General features: G+C 43.0%; 1 protein-coding gene across 15 annotated transcripts in view; it reads left to right on the plus strand.

Moving 5' to 3' along the window:
* The window catches only part of arhgef9a (Cdc42 guanine nucleotide exchange factor (GEF) 9a), a 49,170-nt gene that overhangs the window by 19,343 nt on the left and 15,339 nt on the right, over window positions 1–14,488 (plus strand). For 3 of the 15 annotated variants that reach the window (XM_078169221.1, XM_033633047.2, XM_078169222.1), the window contains 4 exons: window positions 7,264–7,443; window positions 9,282–9,482; window positions 13,388–13,567; window positions 13,965–14,197. In XM_078169221.1, the coding sequence (XP_078025347.1) occupies window positions 7,264–7,443; window positions 9,282–9,482; window positions 13,388–13,567; window positions 13,965–14,197 (794 nt within the window). Of the gene's footprint in view, window positions 1–1,548; window positions 2,236–3,786; window positions 4,076–7,263; window positions 7,444–8,105; window positions 8,196–9,281; window positions 9,483–13,387; window positions 13,568–13,964; window positions 14,198–14,488 lie in introns of those variants that run through there. The other 12 variants (XM_033633046.2, XM_033633048.2, XM_033633051.2 and 9 more) reach the window with 11 other exon arrangements.

Genomic DNA, 14,488 nt, shown 5'->3' on the forward strand with positions numbered 1-14,488 from the left:
TTGGAGCTGTGCATGTTTCTCCTTTCAACCATGTGTTTTTTTTTCTTGTACCTTTATCTGTTTAGAGAACTGTAGGTTTCCTGAGTCCTGTGCTTTTTTTCAGATTATGCTCTGTATTTACACAGTTACACACCTTCACATCTGGAGGTTGCCTCTCGCAACCACAGTCTGAACTGTGGGACTCTGAGCAGCCCCGTGGTTAACTGGTTTGCTCAAGGGCACCTCACTGATGGTAATGAGGTTTGGACACTCACAACCAGTGAGATAAAAAACACGGTACGATCTCTTGTTGGCCCACCCACACTGCTGGTAAGGATGTTTCCCCACCTATGTTTGAGGTGATTAAATCCAGGTCTGTGTGCAAGTGTTTGCACATTAGCATACACAGTTAATTATTATTAAAATGTATCCACAAAACGCTTCGAATGCACTTGATCCTAGTCTCATTATAATAAACAGAGTGTCTGGTTATTGAATTAAATGGGACCTTCACTGATTTTACACAACATCAAAGATCACAAGTCACAAGGAGTACCACTTAGCCTGTAAAAACAGATGTCTGTGGGTCTGGGTGAGCTCTGTCTGAGAAAGTACCCTTGATTATGTCATTTGGATAGGGATTAGACATTTTTAACAGACAGCCCGCTGAGGGTGTGGAGTCTGGAAGATGTGGCTATTTACAAGTTCAGAGGGTTTAACAGAAAAACACTATGAAATGACACTATTGTGGGTTAAAAGACAGTTCTACCATAGCTGTAACCATATGCAATGATGATGTCACTTCCACCTTCTCCTTACTTTTTGAACTACATCAACATAAACCCCTTGATGCTGTCAGAGAAAGAGTGCTAAGCTTGAAACACCTTGCAACCTACTTTAACTGCTGCCCTAAACTTTATGTGTTCTTTATGTCTCTCAGTGCCCGCCTGGTGGATTGAGAAAATTATATTTTAACTTTTTTGCAGTGAAAATCTTCTATTTCTATTTCTGGACATGTTCACATTTCAAAGCATGTGCTGTGCATTTTGCTGGAGAATAAAAATGAAAGGTAGAGCTGTGAGTCTGGACTCCTGGCTTCATCACATTCTCTCTCTTAAAATCTGTTTTAGAAAATTGATTTTTGATCATGCAGATATACTTTTGGATGCCCATGGATGGCACCCTTTAAGTGACAGCCGCTTGCATCAGTGATTTCGGTCTGCACCAGTGGCAATCCAGGGTGCAAATGTGGTTGATTATCTGATCAACTGGGCATACTGTATCTGATTGATGCGTGGCCACAGACAAATTGGCAGAAAAGGCTGACATTACGCCAATGAAATTATAAGATGGTGATCAGCTTGAGAAACGTGCATCCATTATTCTGACATTTATTCTCCTTCATCACGGGCTGTTAATGATAAGTGATAAATCACCACGGCACGGTGATATTTTTAGACGGGGTGGGAGATGAATGAGGTTATGATTCTGGCCTCTGTGGTCGATGTAGTGAGCGAGGGGCTGGCTGTGCCCCTCCCCCGACTGTAGGTGATGGCTGAAGCCGGTAGTCTGGCAGTGGAGCACTGATCAGTATTAATACAGGACCGCCTCTCAGCCTCACAGCCGATCTCTCTGGTCCCCACTCACCGGAAGGCAGCTCGGCAGCTGCGACCAGCCTGCGCACAGCCTCTCTCTTGTTTGCTTTGAGAATCTATTGGCCTGAGAGTCGGTCGGTTTAGGGGAAGAGGCGAAGCACCGGCAGGTGTTGACTAGCGGGGAGAAATCGCGGTGCAGACTGATGACGATGATGATGGTGAGGAATGATGCATCTCTTCCCGTGCCTTTATGAATTACATCGCGTATTGTGAAGAGGCGTAGGGGCATCTTTTTTTTCTCTCTTCATTTCTTGCCTAACTGTAATGGTGGATATCTCAGTGGCTTTGAGGCTACGTGTCTAGACGGGGGAGAGCTGAATACCGCCCGTCACTGAGAGCGCATCTCAGCATCGGCCCGCAGCGCTGCGCCATGGCCTTGGATGTCCAGACTTGCGCGGTGTTTACGGTGATCGCGGTTCTGGTGCTTGTGAACGTGCTGTTGATGTTCATCCTCGGTACTCGTTAATGGATCTGCGCTTGGGGCCCGGTTCGCAGCGCAGCGCACTTTCACACAGGAGAGGAGAGAAAGGCAGTGCGCGTTGGTCGAGAGCGGGGACACCCGGCGCTCCATCACGGCTACGCGTTGAAATGAATGACGTTGGTACAACATAATGTATTTCTGTTACCCCCCTCCCCAATCCTTCGTTATGTCTTGTGTCCTCTCACCGTTTGTGATAGCTAGTGTTGTCTGGTGGTGATCGTAGTTGTGCGGATACAGATCTGTGATGCTCTTACCCTTTCTGTGGTGACTGGAAATTCATATCCACCGCATATAAACATGTCCCCCCCCCTACGTCGCTCTCCCTCTCTCCTCCATGTTGTATTTTGTGGATTATGCGCATGGATTAATTTTATTCTATAATAATTCCCTTTTAAGATGAAAAATTAATCTGATGGTATTTTTTTTAACAACAGCCTACTGCTGCGTCAGGACTTGTTTTGCTATTGTGATCCACTGTAGCCACATCCACAATATGGCAGCTGATAGCTGAGGCAGTGAGTGATCTCCTCCACTGAAGTAAATGTGATATTCGTAGCAAATAGCGGTGCAAGTGAGAGGTTTGTGCTGCTGATCGTAGACTCTAGAGGATCATTGTAATCTCAGCTGAACAGTAACCAATAGCAGGCAGGGCTAGGCCTAATAAAGGAGGGCCTCGTCACTCCAGGTTTCCCCCATTTTAGATGCAGCTAAACTCAGCTCCCATTTCATAGCCCACAGTATTCACATTTCTCCAGTTTGCAACATTTCAGTGTGGCACCTGTTTCCGAAGCCTACACATTATTACACCTGGTCACTAAATAGTGGCTAATAAAATATGCATCAGTATATGTGCGTATTTCTTACAGATGAAATGTCCTCCAAGTGAAAAGGCATGTCAGATGGAGATAAAAACTGCCCATTTCCTTTTCCCCCACATGCAGTGGCATAATCTAATAAAGGATAGGAGGCAGGTGTCATGAATGTTGAATGAATGTCAGAAATAGATATGCTAAAAGCCTATCCCACAGCCGTCCATGACAGTCCTATAAATAGGGATGGCAGGCAGGCTAGGTTTTTTTTTTTTTTTTTTGAAGATACTGTATATGCTCTCTCTCACACTCAAGGCTAAGTGCCATGTGTTTTTTGTGTGTCTCTAGTTAAGTGGTAAATGTTGTACTGTAAGTGTAGAAAGGAGTGTTTGGTAGCTATGTATTATGAACACAGATACCTCCATCACATGCCGTGGCATGTGGGCTGGTGTTTTCATCACTGTGGTACAACGCATAAACATCCTTCCTAGAGGGGACCCCCACAGGACTGTAAACATAGCATCCTAATAGTGCATACTGCAGTGGTTATCATGGCTCAGGTGGCTAGCTAGTGTTAACCCAGTCCTACTTACAGATGTGTGTTCACATGTAAGCACGTGAGCATGCTAAGTTGCACATATGTGAGCGTGTGAGTGTGTGAGCTAGTCTGGGTGGGTGTTATCTGTAGTTCCTCTTTGAATCTGAGTCGTGCACACGTCCCAAGTGTTCACACATTTGTAATCCCTCCAGGGCAGGTGCCTTTTAATAGAGCACTGTTAAATGCTGTGCAGTCAGAAGTGTCAATGTGCGGATGGTGTGTGCGAGCGAGACAACAGTGTGTGTGACGATGTGAGTGTATTTCTCACCGGTTTTAGGCAGAGCATCTTTGATTGGCTCCCAGACTCAGGGTATAAGTGTATTACATAAGAGGGTTGGCAGACACAGGGAGGACGGACCGCGAGACTCACTCAGTGCGTCGGAAAGAGAAGCTTCTTTCTGGAATACAGCACCTTGTTACTCGACATCGCAGGCTCAGCTCTTGCGGAGGACCATCGCCTCGACCACTTCCAAAAGAGATTTAATTATCATGATTGTATGAACCGGACTTCTCCATGCATACACTCTCTGAACAGTTTCATGCCACAAACATGGTAAGGCTGGCTAAAGGCGTGTATGTGTGTGAGTGTGTGTGTGCTCAGGGATGCTGTAGGTGCTTTGGTGCAGATGTGCTATGGCTAGAAATAGAGGAGGATGTTGGAATGCAGTGGAGCTGCCAGTGCAGTGAATGCTGATGTGTTGTGCTGCAAAGATGATATAAGCGAGGGAATCGGCTTTCTGTTCGCACATGTTTCCCTGTCAGTCTCCATGTCTGTGCTTGAGCATGAAACATGAAGCATTGTCATAAATGTCCATGTATAAGGATAGATTCCTCTGCTTTCATTTGCATTGACCCAAATACAGGTTTTGCGGTTTAAAGACGGCTGCTTCGCCCTCTGATCTTTGATGTTGTAACTGCAGTGTAACCATAATGATGACATAGGTCATTCCAGCTGGTAGACACACAGGTAATGATGAGTATTGTGGCAAGACTTCTCTGTGTTTGTGTGTTTATGTGTTTACTTTATGCCATTTGATCAAGCTAGGTGTGAGGTTGTGCCAAGGCAGGAATTGGGAAGATTGATTATGTAATGCTTTTTAATTTATTCAGACATGTAGAGGGAAAAAAGGATGCAATGTATTGGAGAGGGCAGTGCTGATCTCATTAGGGAGATGGAGGGATGAGGGGAAGGAGAGGACTGAGAAGGGAGGAACATTGGCTGTGAATGGATCTCTATCTCTATCTCTCCCCCTCTCTCTCCTTTCCGTCTGTTGGCTATATTACAGCAGATTGATGGGGACTGGAGAGATTGTGCTTGGAGTGAATGGGGCTGAAAATGGAGTGGTCCTGAAGGGGTGTTGGGGGGGGGGGGGGGGGGGGGGGGGCCGTGGATTAGGGAGAGTAGACATTACAGTTAGGGAGCAGGAAGCAAGACTGACCTCAGCGCCAAGGCTCATCTGTTCTATGTGTGCTGTTTCAGGCTGAGGTCCTAACGTCAGATGTTGGTGGTCACGTTGAGCTGAACTACTCTTGTGTTTTGTTTTGTTTTTTAAACTATCCAGCAGTGCAATGAACGATTTAAATCAAATCCCTTTTCCTGAATCAACAATGTGATTTTTGAAATCTTTTTGAGTTCATTGGTGCTGTTTCCATGGCAGCGTGACACATGTTTTTGCGGTAATCCTCCTCTCTTCCTGTAGTGGAGAGCTTTGAGATATAGACTAGATCTATTGTTACCCCAGCTCCCAGCCTCATGTGGGCTGATTCAATCAACCTTCTCAGTGACATCTTTGATCTTAAACCTGCAGGCAGAGGCCTACACTGTGTACTTTTGCATTTCACATCAGCGTGAAAACTGTCATATTACTGGATTCTCTAATTTGATTGGTTTGTCACTTTAATATTTAATGACAGAGTGCAGCTATTCAGTGGTCACTCTTTGTGTGTCAGCTCCCATAGACACACACACACACACACACACACACACACACACACACACACACCTAAATTTGGAAATATTCTGGTGCATCCTGAAGTGTCCTTGCCTCATCCCATCATCTTGTCAATATCAGTGAAGCATCCTCATCTGTCGCCATGACGACGGCCGTTCTCTCTCTTACAGGCATGGCCGTCCCTCCCTATGTTCACTCCTCGGCCCTGATTGGCTTATATCCCCTGTAGCTGTCTCAGTAAACCATCAGGGAAGTAGGTTTGTCCACAGGTTGAAGGGGCAACGTAGCTGCTGAGTCTGAGAGCTTAGATCCTCACGGGGGTTCGGATGAATACAAACAAACACACGTATACACAATCTGCTGCTTCTCATGGACCGTCTTACGAACACACTGCATCAGCATATAGGTGGAATAGCATATTTTTGCTGGAGTGATGTGGTGCATTTTAAAAGGTTTTCCTATCTGGGGATTTCATTTTATAAGAGGCAGAGCAATTTTAAAGGATTGAAGGAAAAAGCTCCACTTAGAAAGTAACAGTAGCTCAATATTAATATGCAGAAGCCTTAATACAAGTAAAGAACTAATTTAGTGTCCATCCATGTGACATTCCTGTCTCCAGGCCTTTGATAACTCCTTACCTAGAGCCTAAGCAGCTCCTGTCAGGCTTGGTTAGCGCTGGCTGCTCTGCCCACAGCCCCAGGGACTGGATGCATGGTTAGCTCTGGACTGGAGAATGCTGATGAACACTACTTTGGAGAGAACAATTGGAACAAACAGTTGGAGCTGTGCCACAGATGCATGCAGGGGTTTAATGCTTGTGAAGTTAAAAAGTGCAGCTGCACGTGCAAGTGTGTGTTTGTGCTCATCTCAAGGCAACAAAGCTGAGTCCTCAGTGTGATGGATGGTGAGGCTGTTTGGTAGATGAATGATGTCAGACCCAGGTCCTTCTCAGGAACATTGTCTGCTGTCTCTTGTCCTTTAATGAGAACAACCTTTAGCCTCTGCAAAACCCCCTAAAGAATACTGATCACCTGACAGGCTCTCACGTCCGTACACACCACACCACAATGCACGTCCACAAAACAATACTCTGCTCATGTACATGCACACCAGTTGTACAGTTTAAACATTTATTTTCAGTGTCGCATAATGTCCACATTATTTATTCATGATGCTAAAATCAATAGAAAAGATTTGATGAGTCATCCTTCCATGTTTCGTCAAAGACTGCTGCTGATAAAATAACAAGCCCCGGTGACAGCATGAAGGAAGGGAGATTATCCCTTCACATTTGTTTGCTCCTCAGCATTTATATTACATTAACACATGTAATTATTCTAATGTCATAATGGGCCAATTACCATCCCTGTGTGGAGACTGGTGCTGTGCTTCTGAACACTGTGTTGTTTCTCCACTAATGGCTCTGCCTTTTTTTTTGTGTTGTCGCATTTTGTTGTGTTGTACTGTGGTCTGTGTCGGCTATTGTGTTGTTCTATTTGCAATCCCTAAGCTGCCAGTAGGCCCTGGCTTTGAGGGTGTGTATTTGCATCCATTAGTAATCTGAGTGGGTTTAACAACAAGGATTCACACAAATCGAGGCCAAAATGAGGCTGAGTACTGAATTACAATCACTTTTAAATTTGATTTATATGCTGTTTTAGGTCACATGGATCCATGTTTATTGGTCAGTGTCTGCAGTGCTCTTCATAGTGGTGTTTCCACAGCAGTGGCTCCACGTTATGAGAACAAAGCATAAGATATTGCTTGTCTTTCCCTTCGATTTCTCCAGTTGATAAGTGGAGGTTCAATCGTCAACGCTGAGGCGGTATGGGACCATGTGACCATGGCGGACCGGGAGTTGGCGTTTAAGGCTGGTGACGTCATCAAGGTGCTGGACGCCTCCAACAAGGACTGGTGGTGGGGCCAGATTGATGAGGAGGAAGGATGGTTCCCTGCCAGCTTTGTACGGGTGAGTTAGCTGCAGCCATGGCTGGCCAGCGACCATAGACACAACACACTCCCACACACATACAGCAATGGAGGCACATGAACATATGCACACAAGCTAATAAATACAAAGAGGAAGGTACGCATGCACGAAACACACACATTTATATGCCTGCTCCACACACAGACACGCTGTTGAATAATGCTTTATTTGGATAACACATAACACTCAAGAGATCAGAGAATAGCTAGCTAAGTGCCTTTATCGTGTGTTCAGGGACAATAAAACAAAGATGCTGATGAGCCCCTTTTTTAGTTTGGCATCAACTTCAACTCCTACCCTTGAAATCCACTTAAATTTACAGCGTCCTCACTTTACATCATGATTATATAATCTCACCAATATTTGAGTTCAGCTTAACCCGACACAAAGGTCTGATGCAGCTACTGCATGATATCCCATACTTTTTTTGTTTTAGTAAACTTATTAAAGGAAGAATTAGCATCCTGGTTGTAGGTGGAGGCCTCCCACAGCAGAGCACACACCCCCCTTTCCCAGACACTCCTCATGGCCATTCCCACCTGTCCACCCTTCCATATTCACTCCTGAGAGGGCAGGGCAGACAGGCTGACTGACTGTCAACCAAAAAGTATCTTTCTGTTCTGTCATTCTCTCTCTCCAAGGTGGAACCCCACCCTCCTCAGCCCCAAACAAAACAGGTTTTCTATATCAACCCCATAGCAACTCCACGGTTCCAAAACACCACGTCAAAGGTGCGTTTTCCCAGCTTCATCTACCCATCCAGCCTGCCCGCCCACCCGCCCGCTCCAGTCTGTCCACGCAACGTACCCTCGACATTACCAAACATTAACGTTCCCATGACGTTTTTCACACCATTCTCAACGGGGTCGATAGAGAGGCAGAACTGATGAGTCAAAAGTAAAGTAATGTTAAATGTCTTCTTAACGGCCTGCACTCAAATTCTACAACTGTATTCACATAGAATTAGATGGATTATGGAATCATTATTCCTGTTAACATTCATGGACATTTCTATTTTAAATATTGATTATTTTTTCAGTACTCCATTTACTATTGACTCTGACTATTTCTCAGTCTTAATGCTGCGCTACTAGTTCTCGTCTGCAGTCAGTGCTCTACCACCCGTCACTCTGCTTGTCTGTGGCGCTGCATTTCTCATCTTGTGTTTGGCATTCTACCCGTCGGTTCTTTGATGTTCTCCTGGCAAACTGTGTGTCATCAGGTGTTGGCTGCTGGACATCTGAAACCACGCACACTTGGCCCTTTCTATGAGCAAGAGTGGAATACACTATTTATGTGGTTCTGTGTGTGTTGGTGAGTGCATGGGTGAGGAAGTTGTGAGGTTGTGTGTGAGTGTTCATGCATGCATATGTGCAGAGGGGAAGTTTTTGTTTTTTGAGTCACACACAGGGCCGAAGTTGGGCATTAAATATCTTCTGGGCACCAGTCTTAGAAAGAGGCTTATTTTAAACTCTGGAGTGTTTGGCAGTTTGTTCCTCACCTTTCTGAAATGCTGGACCAACAGTTTTACTCACTGGCCAAACTACCAGAGACCCTGTAAATGAAGCTCTGTGTGTGTGAGGTGTGTGTTCATGTGTGTGGCGCGTGTGTGTGTGCTGTGTGCATTCATGCTCATGAGGAGGGAGTAGTGCCACTTATATGACAAAGATTTTGTAATATGAATACCTAAATGTATCTGTTTACTAACACTCTTTTCATCAGATTATTCACTTAACACTTAACTGAGCACATGTCTTATTCAACTGCATGTGTGTGTGTGTGTGGCTGTGTTTGTGTGTGAATGTGTTTGCACTCAGCTGTGGGTGAACCAGGAGGACGGGGGAGCGGAGCCAGCTGAGGGGACCAGCGAGGTGCAGAACGGGCACCTGGACCCAACCAATGACTGCCTGTGTCTGGGCTCGCCCCTCCAAAACCGAGACCAGATGAGAGCCAACGTCATCAATGAGATCATGAGCACAGAGAGACACTACATCAAACACCTCAAGGACATCTGTGAGGTACTAAACACATGCAAACATCCATACACACACACATACATACACGCTGCTTTAATACCAAAGACACACACATACACAATAGGAAAGGTAAATGAAAAGGAGCTGAATTAACTGAAGCATGTATTAGAGAAGAAGCAGCCCGTTTGATGCTACACAAGGGTCTAGTATAAATTCTTAACACTCCCACATTCACACTTGTATTAAAGCCATATTTTTTCTGTTGTTTTCAAAACAGTCCGAAAATAGTTCTTTTTTTTTAGATATTAAGACACAATTTGTCAATTGTACACAGTGGTGGTGGCAGCAGCCACACTTGGAGGGATCTAGTCCATCTTAAATTTGTCATTATATTATGATTCATGCTGAAGTGACAGGCTAGAATTCACACCTAATAAAATTAAACAAGAGCCTTGCCATTTTTTTACATTTTTAGCATGGCAGTAATAAAATCTCAAAACATGACATGTCCAATCTGAATCTAAAATAGGCATGCAATATTTATAGCCAGACATTTAAAGTCCACCTCCAGACACATTTTAAAATACGTACTATTTTTCCCACTCAATAGTTCCAGTGTGTAGGGTTTAGGGAGGGACACACACTGGCAGAAATAGACTATAATTTTCATAATTATGTTTTCATTGGTGTGTAATCACCTGAAACTAAGAATCATTGTGTTTTTCTGTACCTTAGAGTGAGCTGTTTATATCTGCATAGGTAGTGGGTCCTCTTCCATGGAGTCCACCATGTTGATCTCAGTAGCCCAGAATGGACTACTAAACACTGGCTCTTGATATGGCCATTTGTGTTTTGGACTCTTGCTTCAGCCACTTTAGTTCTCCTTCATGCTTGGCACACAGGAAAAGTTTCAGTTGGTCGCAACCCTTACTGTTAGATCCGGCTAAATCAGCCCGTTCTCATTCCCAACCTGTCGAATATGGCTGCTCGTCAGTGATTTCATACTACTGTAACAGGTGCATCAGTTGATAATGCTGCATGTAGCAATATAATGTAAGGAGCAGGATAGTCCTGATTTGGTGGGCAGGAGTGAAGGTGGGTGGGTCTTTTGCACCCACTTTCACCCAGGAGGCTGCCATTTGCTTCCTGTGTCCCATGTTTGTTTGTTTTTTCTTAACCTAACCACATGCTTTTTTTGCACAGGGAATTAAAGATAAAAACAAGGTGTTTTACCAACGTTAGACTATGCATCTAATGAGTAGAAACTGTACATTACCTGTGAAAATGAAGTGTATTTTGACACAATGCATGTAACAAACATAAACTGACATGGTGTCCAAGAGCATAAACAACAGACACAGGAGAATATCTAGCATACCTAGCACCTTGACATGAAAGTCTGCCGGCCAAGTGGCAATATTTGACGGATTTTGATGAGAACACGTTGACCTTAAATTTAAAAAAAAAACTCTGAAAAGGGTCTGGAAGCAGATCTATTCTTTCTCTTTTCACTTGCATTTGAGAAAGTCTGGATCTGGACCACTGTTGCTAGCAGTAGGTTTATCTTTCACTTTGCGCTTGCTGCTTGTGCTAGGTTGACCAGTGAAAGAGTTGTGTGCATCAAGATTGCTAGTATTAGTGTTAGAGGAAACATTGGAAAGATTCAACCATACATGCTTAGTGTAGTTAGCATTCTCTATTCGTTTATGTTGTTTGTTAGCTTGTAGGCTAAGTGGCAGTGGCTGACACAGCATTAATGGTTGTCAAATATACATTATCTGCTACAATGGTGTGTTTTATAAATAGTGGAAGGAAGCTCCAGGGTTTACATCCAAAAACTGCACACTCTACCAAGTTTCCTGTCAAAACTTTCACTGTGCTAATGCTAACTCTGCTCTTACTGACAATGCCGTTCTGCATTAAAGGATTCAGGGGTTTTTTGCAGGTGTTGTGTTGAAATTTCTTCCCCATTGATATGCGTTCCCTGTATTAGACATATTACTAACGTGCCTAATCTAGCTTGGCCACTGTGTAACCTAATACATGTATGCATGTACAGTACAGCTACAGTATGTACTCAGTAAATAATTGTGTCTAACATGGAGCGGTTTTATCTTTGTGAGTGTGACAATAGCTCATAATGACTCTGTCCCTGTGCCTCATCATTGGTTCAATAGAAACAAACGTCTATGGGAATAGAAGATTATTGAACTGTATTATGTTAATATGAACTGATGATCTGGCAGTTACATTTTCAGATGTTTTGTGATTGAAAACAGGCAGACCATAGTTATAATCAGTGACTGTTACACACCTTTCTGTTTGTTGTAGCAGTAACAACATGACACACTGTTATGTACAGTAGTCTTTTGCCATTGGTCGGTCTTCTTGCTGATACTGTAAAAAATACAGAGATGACTGACAGAAATGCAAGCTAGTGAAAGTAAGATTGCGTAATTTTATTTTTCATGTGAAGCAGTTATTTCTAAAATGTTGTTTATCACCAGCACAGCCGTTGCATCTGTGCTAGTTTCATAGAGGTCGTATTGGAACACAGAACAAAACACCTGCATCATGACTTTGGGTGGGCAGGATTTTCTAGTGCAAATTTTTGCTTATCTCATCATCTTTCCTTAATCCGCTGTATGTACCATACCATATTTGTCTGCATTGCTGGTGAGGCGTAATGTTTAAAAATAGTTGCAATAAAGCGTAAATTTCACCTTCTCACCTCCACAGTTCTTGCCTGTGGGAGGACCCAGTATTTTTTCAACTTGCTATAAACAAGCACAGGCAAGAAGGGGTAGTAGAGGAGTTTGATGTGCTTGAAACAGACAAGGTGAAAACTATTTTCAAAATTTGTATTTTTATTTTTGTTAAAGTGAAGGGTTTAAGAATTTAAGATAGCTAATTAGAGTAAAAAGATGCTGTGAGTGCCTGTGCACATTAAGTCACAACGCCACTGGGCTGTTGACAGTTTTCTGGTTCTTAATGGAACGCTCCACGACCACAGCTGCACGGATAAATCAATTAATTGATTAGTTGTCAACTATTGAATTAATCACCAACTAATTTGGCAATAAATTAACAGGTATGAGTAAAGTAAAAAGAGTCAAAATTCTCTGATTTCAGCTTCTTAGATGTGAATATTTTCTTGTTTCTTTACTCTTCTATGACAGTTAACTGAATATCTCCGGGTTGTGGACAAAACAAGACATTTAAGGACATCATCTCGGCCTCTGGGAAACACTGATCAACATTTTTCACCATTTTCTGACATTATATAGACCAAACAACTAATGAGTTAATCGAGAAAACAATCAAAACTGAAAGTAAAAGTTAGTGCAGCCCTATCCATGACTGCAATGGCTACCATAGCAGAAGAATCTTAATATATACATGTGTATATATGATTTATTTAATCTTGCACCATCGCTTACCTTGGAAAGATACGTAAGACTTTTCTTACATTTAAAACAGAGCTTTAATTTTGATTATTTGCATCGAACTGGACTTTAGGAGCAAAAAACAAAAAGGTTTAGCATGTGTATTTCATAAACAGAGAAAATTCTGGGTGGTGGAGTGTGAAATAGCAAAAACCTACCTCTTACAGCAAATCTTTTCCCAAAGTGCCGAAGCTTCAGGGCATTTAATTAACCACAAGAATTGGACTGACAAATTGAGGCCACAGTTCAACCTACACAAAATTGTTTTTGACTCTACAGAACCTTTAGAGTCAGAGTTCATTTTGATTCAAATGAATTATATCAAAGGAGTGGCTTCACATGTTTATTACAAAGAATTAACAAAAATAGCGGTGAGATGAAACACACTGTGGCCTACATTGTACTTTTCCACAGCAGTTCTCTGACTGAGCCTCGCAGCCATGTCACAATTCAGGACTGTCTTTGAAAGCCTCACAGCAGTTGTAACCCATTTCGTTGCAGGGCTACCTGCGCCAGTGTAGGAAGCGTGTGGACATGTTCAATGATGACCAGCTGAAGGTCATCTTTGGGAACATCGAGGACATCTACCGCTTCCAGATGGGCTTTGTTAGAGACTTGGAGAAACAGTACAACACAGAGGAACCCCACCTCTCTGAAATTGGACCATGCTTTTTAGAACACGTGAGTTCAAATAGTGTTTTTTTTTCCCTTTTTAACACACTTTGATAATGCTTTAAAATGTGTTTGAATAAACGTATCCACACTGTCCAGCTAAGAGCAGCCATAATTGCTAATAATTTTGTTAGGCCTGTTATCTCAAATTATCTCGTTATCTTGAGATAACAGTGAAGTTGTGAAGATAATTAAGTCACCAGCAAACAGTTTATCTCGGGATAATGAGATAATTAAGTCATGATCTTGAGAAAACAGCTCTAATAAAAATTTTAGTAACCACAGTTGCTTTTGTCTGTACACATTGGCACTCTTCTCTTCAGTCTCCGGCATGTTTTATTGAAAAGAAGATTCATTACATATTTCCCTCTCTCATCGTGTGTCTTTCTGCTCCTTTAATCTACAGCAAGATGGTTTTTGGATCTATTCAGAATACTGTAATAACCATTTGGATGCCTGCATGGAGCTGAGCAAACTGATGAGGGATGGCAGGTACCAGCACTTCTTCGAGGCCTGTCGCCTCCTCCAGCAAATGATTGACATTGCCATAGACGGCTTCTTGCTCACCCCTGTCCAGAAAATCTGCAAATATCCACTCCAGTTGGCTGAGCTTCTCAAATACACTGCGCAGGAGCACAGGTACTGTACATTTTGGCCAAGGTCACATTTAATCCACTGAATGTGTTGCTTTTTGTTGGTAGTTTCTAAAAAAGAGGCCATTACTGATGCATCATTGTGCTCCAGATGCATTGTGTTGCAATGTAGCCGTAGCAGCTGTTGGGTTTATTCTACTGATGCGGTGATTATCCATGCATGAACTGAAACAAATTTTATTTGCACTGTTTTGCCAGCTTTCTGTGAATGTTGTAGAAGAAAACTTTTTATCAAGGACTCTCAGTTGTGCTGAGAACACACACTACAGTTCTGCAT

This window comes from Epinephelus lanceolatus, chromosome 7, assembly GCF_041903045.1.
Source record: "Epinephelus lanceolatus isolate andai-2023 chromosome 7, ASM4190304v1, whole genome shotgun sequence".
In the NCBI taxonomy this organism is placed as follows: Eukaryota; Metazoa; Chordata; class Actinopteri; order Perciformes; family Serranidae; genus Epinephelus; species Epinephelus lanceolatus.